This window comes from Hylobates moloch, unplaced genomic scaffold, assembly GCF_009828535.3.
Source record: "Hylobates moloch isolate HMO894 unplaced genomic scaffold, HMol_V3 SCAFFOLD_2, whole genome shotgun sequence".
Lineage (NCBI taxonomy): Eukaryota > Metazoa > Chordata > Mammalia > Primates > Hylobatidae > Hylobates > Hylobates moloch.
The window spans coordinates 65,477,357-65,491,361 of record NW_026652277.1 but is presented as its reverse complement, the minus strand read 5'-3'; the positions used below and the strand labels follow the sequence as shown (position 1 = coordinate 65,491,361).

At 41.6% G+C, this 14,005-nt stretch overlaps 1 protein-coding gene across 1 annotated transcript in view; it reads right to left on the bottom strand.

Annotated features, from left to right (window-relative positions):
* Window positions 1-14,005, bottom strand: part of PDGFRA (platelet derived growth factor receptor alpha) — a 64,312-nt gene that overhangs the window by 36,408 nt on the left and 13,899 nt on the right. Inside the window, exons 2-3 of the mRNA XM_032151012.2 lie at window positions 3,205-3,265; window positions 611-928 (exon numbers count right to left, since the gene is read on the bottom strand). Coding sequence (XP_032006903.1) covers window positions 611-928; window positions 3,205-3,253 — 367 coding nt within the window. The 5' untranslated portion in view covers window positions 3,254-3,265. The remainder of the gene's footprint in view (window positions 1-610; window positions 929-3,204; window positions 3,266-14,005) is intronic.

Genomic DNA, 14,005 nt, shown 5'->3' with positions numbered 1-14,005 from the left:
GATCGCTTGAACCAGGTGAGTTGAGATTGCAGTAAGCTATGATGATCATGCCACTGCATTCCAGCCTGGGCAACAGAGTGAGACCCTGTTACAAAAAAAAAAAAAAAAAGAAAAAAATATATATATGCAACTTTTTTAAAAGGAAAAAGAAAATTCCTTCCAACTCTCTGAGAATAAATGTATGTTGATAGTGAATCTGAAAAATCGAGTGTTTATTTGGAAGATATTATAATGAACTATCAGCAACTCCAAGACAGGGCTTACCTATTAATTTTTGTGTACTCAACACTTAGCCCAGTGCTGGACACACTGTGAGTATGTGTGCAACTTGAATGAACTGAATAGAGATGAGTATATTTCAGATTGTTTATACAGTATCAGTACAGGACATGTCATAACAAAGATGACTTTCCAAACTTAATACAGCTCTGAAATGCTAACAATGAATATTTCTTGATAATATTACAAATGATTTTTGTGTGTGTTTGCTTACATTTTTCAAACTTCCCGCAATAAATATTATTTATATATATATGTTTAAAACCTTAGTACATTTAACAGGAGAGACAGGAAGAGAAGAAGCTTGGTCCTGGGGACCCAGCCAACTCACCTGGCACATAGATATAAATGTGCCTGCCTTCAAGCTCATTCTCTTCTGTCTGAGTGTGGTTGTAATAACAAGTGTACAACCCTGTGTGGGCCGCCGAGGCACTGCTCACTTCCAAGACCGTCACAAAAAGGCCACTGTTGTTTTCTTCATTTCTGATTTCCACATCGGAGTTCTCTTCTTCAGACATGGGGTACTGCCAGCTCACTTCACTCTCCCCAAAGCATCTCAGAGAAAAGGATGAATTCAGCTGCACAACCTTTTCATTTTCATTTGGAAGGATAGAGGGTAATGAAAGCTGGCAGAGGATTAGGCTCAGCCCTGCAAAAGGAAGCATGCTCTGAATAGGATGCAGTCAGAAAGGACAGTCTCATCCCGATAACTGAGAGAAGCAACAGTAGCAGCTTAGATGAACAATGACCATTTCTACACAAAAATCCGTTAGCCTGGATGCCCATGAAAGGTCCCCCATTATAACAGCCACTGCATCTGCTGAGAGCAGCAAATGTTCCAAATAGCTCCACCAAGCCCCACTAGATTCACCCCTCCAAACACTCAAATAGACAGAGGATGTCTGATTCCAATTCCATATTTTGGACTCTTATGTGTAACCATAAACTATCCCAAGATGGCATGAGCTCAAGCACATATGGGTTCTTTATGGTTCACAGTCACTGCAAAGGTTTCCTTTATTTAAAATGAGATGAGGCTGGGGCGCAGAGGCTCATGTCTATAATCCCAGCACTTTGTGAGGTGGAAGTGGGAGGATCGCTTGAGCTTAGGAGTTCAAGACCAGCCTGGGCAACATAGTGAGACCTAGTCTCCACAAAAAATAAAAAAATAAAACAATTAGCCGGGCGTGCTGGTGCACACCTGTAGTCCTAGCTACTCCAGAGGCTGAGGTGGGAGGATCACTGGGGCCCAGGAGATTGAGGCTGCTGTGAGCCTCTGCACTCCAGCCTGGGCAATAGAGCGAGAGACTCTGTCTCAAAAAAAAAAAAAAAAAAAAAAAATACCCAATGGAATGAGAATGGAGGCAAGAACACGGACTGAAGAAACACAAAGCACATCTGTGCTCAGGAATTCCACATCTTCCATTTCTTATGGCCCTTGGGCATGCCGTCTCTCCCTCATGACTTCCAGGGCCAAAGCAGGATGATGTGGATTTATTTGTTTATTTATTGATTTATTTTTATGAGATGGAGTATTGCTCTGTCACCCAGGCTGGAGTGCAATGGTGCCAGATGATATGGATTTTAATTCACAATTGGTAAGTAAAACCCAAGAGTGAAAACTCTAAGTTCATCTTTGAAGCTCAAATTTCAGTCTCGCTTATTTAGACTGAAATTGCACTTACTTCTTTTGAAATAGAGTAAGTGCAATGCAGCAAAGGAACTGAAGGTTTGTGGTCATTCTGCATAACGTCCTGTAGTTTTCTATTTCTTTTCACTCTTTTGGACTGTGTAAGCAGAGTACAGATAATAAACCCATGCAGCACAGAACTTGGAAAACAAGAAACCCAAGACTGATAGAAGAGATATTATGACTTAATTATTAATTAATGATTTGTAATCTCCCTTGGAACCTGGTGTGAGACTCCCACCCAACTTCAATATATGACCACTATAATTCCTAAACCTTGCTAAGATAGGATTTGTAAGTACATCTGGATCACCTACTACTCTGTAGATGGGGTATACTTAGTGGAGCTTAGAACTGTTGAATCTCTGATCTTGCTCAATTCTACCATATCCAAATGGGTAAGACAAAGACACTAACGGGCTGAGCTAACTCCTCAGAACAGAAGAGCACTGGTTTCATGGCGAACATCTGCAGTGCATAAATATCTGGAGGAAAACTAAGACAGTCCAATACACACTTCAACAAATTACCCCAATGACCCTTTTGGTGGGAAAGTTTTAAAGATTTTCCAAGAGCCAAACATTCATCTATCAGTTTGATTCCTAGAGAAGATAAAGGTGACTCTGAGATTTGGAAGCAATGTAAGCGTCTTTCATCAAGAGAGTTATGATTTAAGACAAGTATGATTTCTTGGGCAAGAATTTTCTATTATTTATTTCCTTTGAACATTTTTTTTTAAGTGAGGTCTTGCTATGTTGCCCAGGCTGGAGTGTGGTGGCTAGTCACAGGCATAATCACAGTGCACTGCAACCTTGAACTCCTGGCCTTGGATCCTCCCACCTCAGCTGCTCAAGGAGCTGGGACAATAGATGTGCCACCTCCCACAGCTGACCATTCCTGAATTTATCTAATCCAGCTCTAATAGAAGCCTTGTCCTAGGAAAAGGAAGAGAGTAGTAAGTAAATTTAGACATTATTACTAACAACATTTCAACGCCAACATTATATATGTACTAAAACTGCCACTGGAGAGCATTCCCTTTGAAATGGAGTTAAGTGCAATACAGCAACGGGAACTGAAGGTTTGTGGTCATTCTGGATAACGTCCTATAGTTTTCTATTCCTTTTCACTCTTTTGGACTGTGTATGCAGAGTACTGGTAATAAACCCATGCAGCACAAAGCTTAGAAAACGAGACACCCAAACAAGGAACTCAGAGAGGACTGGACTCCGTACCTGTGAGAAGACAGCCTAAGACCAGGAACGCCGGATGGGAAGTCCCCATAGCTCTGGGAAACTAGAAAAGTCAAAAGTCAGCAGAAACATCATTAGCAAATAGAAACAACTCTGGAGGCTAGTTCTCTTTGTGTTTTGCACAATAGAAAATATTAACAGCATCACTTTAGTCAAACATGTCCCAGGTTAAAATTCAAGGTTGAAACAGTAAGACGCCTGAAAGATGAAAGAATCAATGGGGCCCCAAGATCATGGCGGGAGCTGCCTGAAGCCAAAACCTTCTGTGATTGCACGCAGGTTGCAACGGTCCTTTAAACCATTTATATTAAGAATTCAAACAACAAAGAAATAAATACATATACATATATTTTCTCAGCTTCCAAACTTGAGCTGATTTTCATGTTTCAATTAATAAAGAGGTCACACCCTCTACAACTTTTAGAAAAGTTGCTTAGGTTGGAGTAAATACCTTAATATTTAAGTGCCATTTTGACCTAGAATTTCTGAAACTTCCAACAATGGATGTCATTTACAAGAGGGCTTTGTGATACTGAGGCACATACCAGGCTCAGATCTGGGCACCCAGCCCGGGTTCTCGCAGGAACCCTTGGAGAACCTGCTGGATCCCAAGCCAGGCTAACCAGGGCACGGAAAACCAGGCACAGGCATGAAAGGAGGAGCAATAGAGAAAGTGAAGAAGAGAGAGAAAGTGGGAGAGATAAGTGTGACTAAATTCCTGTGCAGGGGGTAGGAGTGATGCAGTAGACTCTAGGATAAAATTAGAAGGAGGCTGATCATTCATTTTCATGTTAAAGTAAAAGCACCCGTGCAAACCAAGTTCAAGAACTTTCTAATTTTCTACAGCCAAATCTGGGAATGAAGAAGTAGAGAAAGAGATGGAAATTAAGTAAGACACAAATAAGGCAAAAAGTGGGCAAAAAGAAAGGAGGGAAGGGGAAAGAAAATTAAAAGAGAGAAAGAAATTAAAAGGGGGCCCCTGTTGCCCTGGGGTAAAACCACTGAAGGGACTATTCTGGCAAACTGTGAAAAGACCTCTCTTCTTTATCTCTTCCCCATTCACTTTACTTTATCTCCCCCCTCATTTCTCCCTTGAAGTCACTGATAGTGGTCACTGGTGAAGTCAGTGAGAAGGAACTGTGAATGAACTTGTAGGTGCTAGGGCCAGTAAGTACCCAGGTATTGACTCAAGAAGCCACGCTGAGGGGCCTGGGCAGAGCCCCCAGTTTTAACATAACCCCCCAAAAATCACCACGTTAGTCTTGGCCTGGGATGCACCAGATCCCTAAGTTGCTCCTAATGTCACAGGGTAAACCCCAAAATTGGAGACCACCATGGGAGGCCACCTGGGTTATTGCCTTTACCCAAGAAGGAATTCAAGCAAATTTATTAAGAAAGTAAAGAAATAAAAAAGGGTGGCTACTCCATAGGCAGAACAGCCACGCTGCTTAACTGAGTATACTTACGGTTATTTCTTGATTATATGCTAAACAAAGAGTGCATTATTCATGATTTTCCCAGAAACAGGCAGGAAATTCCCAGAACTGAAAGTTCCTTCCTTTTTCCACCATATAGGATAACTTCCTGTCATTAATACAACATTTGCAAACTGTCATGGTGCTGGTGGTATCTTTTAGCATCTAATGCATTATAATTAGCCTATAATGGGTAGTGAGGATGACCAGAGGTCACTTTCATCACCATCTTGGTTTTGGTGGGTTTGGGCTTCCTTCTTCATTGCATCCTGGGTTTTTGGGGTTTTTAAATTTATTTATGAAACAGGGTCTTGCACTGTTGCCCAGGCTGGAGTGTACTGGCACCATCATAGTTCATTGTATCCTTGAACTCCTGGGCTCAAGCAATCCTCCCACCTGAGCTGACCCCCATGCCCAGCCCAAAAGCTGGGACTACAGGCCTGCACCACCACACTCAGCTCATTTTTAAAAAATTATTTGTAGAGATGAAGTCTCACTGTGTTGTCCAGGCTAGTCTTGAACTCCTAAGCTTAAGCAATCCTCCTGCCTTGGCCTCCCAAAGTGCTGGGATTACAGGCATAAGGCACCACACCGGCCTGCATCCTAGGGTCTTTATCACCCATATCTTGTGAAACTACCACACCCAGCTCATTTTTTAAAAATTATTTGTAGGCCAGGTGCGGTGGCTCACGCTTGTAATCTCAGCACTTTGGGAGGCCGAGGCGGGCGGATCATGAGGTCAGGAGATCGAGACCACGGTGAAACCCCGTCTCTACTAAAAATACAAAAAATTAGCCGGGCGTGGTGGTGGGCGCCTGTAGTCCCAGCTACTCAGAGAGGCTGAGGCAGGAGAATGGCGTGAACCCAGGAGGCGGAGCTTGCAGTGAGCCGAGATTGCGCCACTGCACTCCAGCCTAGGCGACAGAGCGAGACTCTGTCTCAAAAAAAAAAAAAAAAAAATTATTTGTAAAGAGAATCGCTTGAACCAGGGAGGCAGAGGCTGCAGTGAGCCGAGATTATGCCATTGCACTCCAGTCTGGGTGACAGACTGAGACTCCATCTCAAAAAAAAGAAAAAAATTATTTGTAGAAGCTGAGCATGGTGGCTCACGCCTGTAATGCCACCACTTTGGGAGGCCAAGGAGGGCGGATCACCTGAGGTCAGGAGTTCGAGACCAGCCTGGCCAACATGGTGAAACCCCCATCTCTACTAAAAATACAAAAAAATTAGCTGGGCATCGTGGTGTGCGCCTGTAATTCCAGCTACTCAGGAGGCTGAGACAGGAGAATCACTTGAACCCACGAGGTGGAGGTTGCAGTGAGTCAAGATCGTACCACTGCACTCCAGCCTGGGCGACAGAGCAAGACTCCATCACAAAAAATAAAATAAAATAAAATAAAAATTATTTGTAGACATGAGGTCTCACTATGTTGCCCAAGCTGGTATTGAACTCCTAGGATTAAGCAATCCTCCTGCTTTGGCTTCCCAAAGTACTGGGATTACAGGCATATGGCACCACACCCAGCCTGCATCCTGGGGTCTTTATGACCTGTATCTTGTGAAACCATTCCTACCCAACTCCTATCTCATCCTGTGACTACAAATGCCTAACCTCCCGGGAATGCAGCCCAGCAGGCCTCATCCTCTTCTTACCTAGCCCATATTCAAGATGAAGTCACTCTGGTTTGACTTCCTCTGATGCTAACTCATGCAATGGAGTGGGCCTAATAGGACTCAATTTGTTCCATCACTGACTTTGGAAGCTAAAATACGTATACATAATTACTGAATAAACTGTGTGTTGTTGTTGTTGTTGTTGTTTTAAAAAAAAAAAAGGAGGGAAGGGTACGGTGGCTCACGCCTGTAATCTCAGCACTTTGGGAAGCCGAGGCGGGCAGATCACGAGGTCAGGAGATCGAGACCATCCTGGCTAACACGGTGAAACCCTGTCTCTACTAAAAATACAAAAAATTAGCCAGGCGTGGTGGCGGGTGCTTGTAGTCCCTGCCACTCGGGAGGCTGAGGCAGGAGAATGGCATGAACCCAGGAGGTGGAGCTTGCAGTGAGCCGAGATTGTGCCACTGCACTCCAGCCTGAGCGACAGAGCGAGACTCCGTCTCAAAAAAAAAAAAAAGGAGGAGAAATTCAGTGTTTTCATGTATTCCTGTATTTAGCCTGAGTTGGGTTTGGGTTGGTTAGACAGGATCCAGTAGATAATAGCCTAATTTGGTGGTGCTTGATCATGTATTTTGCTCTAAGGTGGCCTACATTACAGGAATCAGAATTCTGCTTTATTGAATGCCACTAGGAAAATGGGAGAGGAAGAAAACACAGAGTGAAAGGTAGCAAGCTTCTAATGGGAAAGGGGGGTGGAGTAGATAGAAAAAAAAAGAAATCATTATTTACTAAGCCAGAGTTTGCATGTGCATGCTGTGTTTCTAAAGAAGAACCCTGTGGTTACTTAGAGTTGATTTTAAGAAGGGGCAGTTGAGGCTGAGAGAGGTTTTGCAAATGACCCAACGTCACACAGCTGGTGTCAGAGCCAAAATTCTAATACAAGGCCTGTGTGATGCAAAAGCTGTGCCCTCTCCACTTCACCATATGGTCTCTCTCAAGGGAAGGTCAGTGTTTTAGCCATGTCGCGCCCCCATGCCTGTCCGTTCCCCACAATTTCCTAGAGCAAATTGCATACACCTCCCTCCCATTTTCCTTCTCTGCTCCTCATAGCAGGAGAAGGACAATTACAGTGCTATGAACCCAAATGCAATTCACACAATGCTGGCTGGCTGATCGCTTCTGAGAAGCCTGGCATGTGCCTGGGATGCAGGGCTGATGTTAGGCACAGTGGGATCCAGAGCCAGGCTGGCCAGCCTGATTTACCACAATTAGCAGTAACGCTTGTGTGCTTGTACATGTAAATATCAGCCTCCCACTGACAATCCACTCAGCAAACTTCAAAGGAGACCTCCAGAGCCAGCTTGATGTCGTAGTGGCTTTTATCACATTTAGATCCCGCATTTCTTTGGCAAGGCTTGCCAATGATGCATCTTTAAAGCATTCTCGAGCTTAAAAGAAGGGCTCACTGTTTTTCCTGCAAAACCTGAGGAGTGTTTTTCCCGCAAAACCTGAGGAGTGTTTTTCCCTGGCCAGACCCCACCAGATTTCCTTGTGTGCATCCAGACATGGTGGACCCACTGCCAGGGAAGATTATTTACTGACATATAAAGTGGGCAATGAAAACAGACCCTCTGAGCAAGCCATCAGGAGGCAAATACGGAGAATCAACATGTGTTGGTTGCTTAAGATTCCAAACTCCCTTCTCTGGTAACAGCAGTTCCCTGGGTAGAAATCTAGGCATGTTTGTGAAGTTTCATGTCATTACTTATCTATAACTCAGACAGTTTACTCATGAATAATGGCAGTGCTTGCCCCACAGGGAAGTAATGAAGAAAAATGGGAAAGATGGGGACTTTTCTCACCTATTAGACCTGTAGTGAGGCTCTCTGGGAGTGAGTCTTGCTGTTCCTGCCACTTTTTCTACTCTCAATGCTCATTCTTAGTTAGTAATGCTATTCTGGAGCTCACCTAAAAGTCAGGTGCACAAATGTAAGTAATTGAAGCTACAAATTCTGAGAAACATGGCGCTATAAGAATCCGTGAGAACAGGCCAGGCACAATGGCCCACTCCTGTAATTCCAGCACTTTGGGAGGCCAAGGTGGGTGAATCACTTGAGGTCAGGAGTTCAAGACCAGCCTGGCCAACATGGTGAAACTCCACCTCTACTAAAAATACAAACATTAGAGGGGCGTGGTGGCACACTCCTGTAGTTCCAGCTACTGGAAAGGCTGAGGCATGAGAATCACTTGAACCCAGGAGGCAGAGCTTGCAGTAAGCCAAGATCACACCACTGCACTCCAGCCTGGGCAACAGAGCAAGGCTCCATCTAAAAAAGAAAAAAGAAAAAAAGAATCAGGGATAACAACCCCTTTACAGAAAAGAACAATGGATTTCATCTAGATCTTTTCTTCAATCATAATTACTTCTCTCATGCCAACTACGTGTTGAACTTCAGCCCCCATTCTCAATAATCACAGCTCAAAAAGCATTTGCCATAACTTAGAGAAACAAACTGAGAAAGAGACCCCTGCCCTGTTGACTCTCAGGCAGGTGACTTGTGCTCTTCCCCCATCCTCTTGGCCTTCTTATGCTTTCTCTCAGAAGAAAGGACGGAAATCACATTAGACTAGCCACTGATCCCAAATCTGACACTCTGTCCCACTCTCTGAACCTCAGTCTCTTCTAGGAAGCACAACTAGTGAGGCCTGACTGGTTGCTTGCCCTGTGGCATTATTGTAAAGACTAAATTATGGAGTTTAATGGAAAGTGCTTTGGTTGTCATCATTTTTTCTGCAGACTCCCATAATATTTCAGAATGACTACTTCAACTTCTCCTTAACTAAGAAAGTGAGGGATGCCCCAGAAGCCACATGACTTGCCCTGCACCTCCTACCTCCTGGAGACATGGATCTGAACTCTGATTCAGCCCACACCAGCAGTCCACTCCCATCACCCTGTTACCTCCAGCCTGGTGTGGCTATAAAGACCGTTCAAAGATGAGCCAATATATACAGTCCCAGAAACAGAGAAACAAATGATTTTGCAGCTACTATCCTTTCTCTTTAACAGGGTGCCATCTCCTGCCCTGCAAACAGAAGTAAAGAGCCATTGGACAAGACTCTGTAACCAAAGGCAATGTGTAAAGGTAGTGTAAACAGACAGCAGGCAATGCAAGGCTCTATTTCCAGAAGGACTAACGGCAAGACATTCTTTTCCTAAAGCCAGAGAGCTGGCTTCTCAATCACCAATTGCACAGTGCATCCCGTTGCAGAACCACTGAATATTGAATTTCACCCCACCCTCACATGATTAAAGACCACAAGAGACTCTCTCACAGCCCCAAAAGCCACTGGTGACTTCAAGATTCAGATTTCCGAGACTCAGTTAATTTCAGCTCTCCTAAGTTAATTCTAACTGTGAAAATTACACATCTTCTTTTTTTTCTGCAGCAAATGTTCTACTCAGTCTCCTAACTTCAGCCCAGGCAACCCAAGTGCAGGTTTACACTGATGGAAACGTCTCCCTGTTTTCCAGCAGAGGGTGTATTTACCAGGACCTCTGCACCCTACCAGAGCCTGTTGTCAGTACAGTGAGGGCAAATCATAACTCTGAGTTCTGACAAAAGGTGAAATCTGGAAGATTAATAAGTGTTCGATTTAAGAAAATGTTAAGTAAGCTTATCCTGCATTCCTAAACAAAGAGGACAACAGCAACATATTCCACAACAGTAAAGCAAAATCAGCACAATTATCCCAAGTAAACTAAATAAGAAGGCTTTCCATGAACTGGGTAATTGTTAAAACCAAGCTGATATGGGGTCACTAGCCAATTCTAATACATGCCCAGAATTAGAATACTAATCCAGATCTTTATGTTAGCCATCCCTCTTATTTCTTCTGAGCAACAGCCATAGATCACTGGCTGATTCTCAGGAATAAGCAGGGTCTGTCTAAATTGCAGAAGAAACTCAAAAACAACAGATGAGACTAGAATCTAATAAGTGGTGTATCATAGTTTTTGAAACAAATTCTCTCTCTAGCTTCCATTTTTACCAAAGACAAATCACAGTGGGACAAATTTGTTTGCCATAAAGTTTTAATCTTATTATATTTGGCCTGATTATTTGTATAAAGTGCAGCAAAAATAATTATTTGCCACATAGGCTGTTTTTAAAATTGGTTTTGATGAAACTTTAATTTATAAAGAATCTCACATTAGGCTTCTTAAAGTCTTGAGCCAGCCACAGATTTATCTGTGCCTGCAAATACCTGTATAAGTTGGGTGCATTCCTTTCTTCTTGATGTCCCAAGATAACTTGGGGCTCCTGAGCCTGTCAGAAAGTGACATTCTTCACTTACCACAGGTCAGGAACCCCATACAGAGACTGCATAGACAAGGAATGAGGCCAGTTTTCGACACTGGCTTTTATTGGCTCTATAAGTCAACTTTGATCCCTTAAAGCAGTCTGTTTGTATCTGAAAGCACACCATTCTACTCAAAGCCTTCATAAAATAAGCAGTTTCTTTAATTGCGTCATGTTACAAAAGAAAAGATTCTTACTGCACTTATGCAAATAACCATATTGCCATTAGTTAAGAATACTCCCAAATAGTTTTCAAATTCTGGAAAAATTGGGTAAAAAGAAAGACATATGCTCCAAATTTTGTCTACAGTAGTATATTTTTTCAATTGTTAAAAGCAGTAAATACTTTCCAAAGGAAAAGTTTTCTTGACTCTGAAAAGCAAAACAGAAAGGATCTGCAATGTTTTAAGCAAAAGGTCATTAAAAGATTGTTTTGGTCTTTTATTAGTTTAGTCCATGCTGTTAACTCTTGTTTTGCCTGATATTGGGCCACATTCCTTATGAATACATTAAGTTTCTATGAGAATCCCGGAAGTAGTTTATTTGTGTTTTCTTTTCTATTTCAATGGCACAATATTCTTTTTCTTTTTTTTTTTTTTTTTCTTTTTGAGATGGAGTTTCCCTCTTGTTGCCCAGGCTGGAATGCAATGGTGTGATCTCAGCTCACTGCAACCTCTGCCTCCCAAGTTCAAGTGATTCTCCTGCCTCAGCCTCCTGAGTAACTGGGATTACAGGTGCATGCCACCATGCCCGGCTGATTTTTGTATTTTTAGTAGAGATGGCATTTCACCATGCTGGCCAGGCTGGTCTTGAACTCCTGACCTCATGTGATCTGCCTGCCTCGGCCTCCCAAAGTGCTGGGATTACAGTTGTGAGCCACCATGCCCAGCCAATGGCACAATTTTCAAAGTTATCAGAGGCTTGCATTTTAGAGTACCCATCAGAGTCCTATAGCTGATTATAAACCACCTTTTGAAAAGGATTAAAACAAGACACCAATTGTCTGTGGGTGACAAAAGTCTTAGGACAGCCAATTAAAGATGCAATTGACAAAGAAATTTGGTTAACTCTGTAGCACACAATAATGTAACATAAGAACTATAATTATTACTGATAATGTACACTAAGTCGTATCAGAATTATAGGAGTTTTGCATAATTTGGGAACACATACCAATAACACATTTATATAAGTATAGTCCAAAGAAAGCCAAATAGTATTTTATATTTGCCAGTGCTTCCTGTATGATTTTAATATACCAAATAAGCCAAATATGTCACTTCTGGACTTTAGGGGACCTAATATCTAGAAGGACTAATCAGGTCAGAAAAAGACTTACTTTAGAATTTCATTTTGGAACGTTGGTCAAATATAAAAGGTTTAAACAGTTGATATTACAAAATAGAATCCCAGGTCACCATAAAGCATTTATTTAGCCAAAATGATAACTCAAAGACTTCAAAAGGGTAAAAACTTTTACTCATTGATATAGGGGAGACTTGGGTTTCCAAACGATCTGTCACTTTTCTCTCCCTTATTTTTCCTATAGTTTATTTAAAAAGCAAACAAAAATCTTTCATTAAGTCTTGTAATAATACACAAAAATCTTATTCAAGAGAGAAAGCCAAATTTCACCTTTGCATTAGTATACTATTAATGTCAAACCCAATTCTTAATAAAACTTTATAGACAAATCTTCCCAATCTTAATCAGTTTGACCGTAAGGTAAGATTCTCATAAACCTTTTATAACCCTTTACAATTTTCTGTTACAGAGCAGATCAGTGCTCTAGAAAACTCTGTTGTGCTTTTTAATCCTAATGTTTAACTTACAAAAATAATAATAATAATATCCCTTTAACTTTAGCCAATGTTTACACACAGAATTTCTTTTACAAGTTAATCTTTCATATACCTTCCACAACTTGCTCATGCTTCAGCTTTCTCCTATCAAACTTAAAACAATCCTTTAACCCACTAAAGTAAGCAAAATAAAAAACTATATTCCCATGCCTTCCTATAATCTTTTACCAAAAACACATTTTGCTTTCCTTACATATCTTGTAGGTAAAACTGTTTCTCCAGTAATCTAAATTACATATGTTACAATGTTAACTCTTAGCAACATTTTGTTTTGATTAAAAACCTGATAAGTAAGTGATCTTAATTTTGTAGCAGGTGTTGAGCCTAGGACACCAGACAGAAGTGCATATAAGGTCTCCTTCCAGCATAGCTAGGAGGCATAGTTAACTCCACATGTCCCCAGGCCTTACCTAGCATCTAATGCTCCAAATCAGGTAAGTTGAACAATTATCAAAGCTCAAAGAAGCTGTTTATGTTGTTTAGTAAAAAACAGTACGTAACCTGCCTAATTTAGACCACATGTCCAAATTTTGAAGACATTTTTATTTTACCAATGATCTTTAAAACTGTCTTTATTTCCCAAAGATTACTAAAGTCACTTGAACTCAAAGGCATTAAAGTTTCAATTTTTCTGACAATATATTTGATTTAAGCACTAATTTTTCTTTAAACCAATGAATTAGAGCTCTTTTATATAAATATCACACAGAACACATATAAATACACAGAAGAAGATCCAGTAGTTGTAGGATTTTTTTTCATTTGTCAGTTTTTAAGTTTTTCTTTCAAGCATGCAGCTTCTAGGTCCAAATAAGGAGGCACAGCTGGAAGGCAAAACAGATCTCCAAAAATCAAGAATCCCATACTTATACCAAATACTGGATCCCCCAAAATAGACACTATGCGACCAGACAGTGCAATGCTTTCACCAAGCATTTCACTGCAAGGATGTTCCCCAAAGGCTGGTGGCCAACCTAAAGCAAATCAGCCCATCCTCCATTCATAGGTGGATGCCCAAGAGCATGCTTTTTTTTTTTTTTTTCATTTAAATGTGAGAAGAAAGAAGTATTGGCCTGTAGTAATAACCACTCATGTAAGCAACTGCAATCCCTAAAAGTACACATCCTACCTAGATAATACACACCAATGCTAAAGGTTCTCTCATAATGCAAAGTAATTTCTGATGCCCCCAAAAGTCACAAAGTTCAGGTAATGTGAGGTAAAACAGAGCAGACCCTTGGATTCTGAGGGAGACCTGTCTGCTTACAGTTCTTGGGGTTCCATGAAGAAAACAGAGATTTCTCCCAAAACGAGGTCTGTGGCACCTTCTGTTTCCTCCCAAGGAATCCCAGGCTGTCAGAAATTATCTTAGGTCCTCTAGGCCGGGTGTGGTGGCTCACACTTGTAATCCCAGCACTTTGGGAGGCCGAGGCAGGCGGATCACGAGGTCAGGAGATCGAGACCA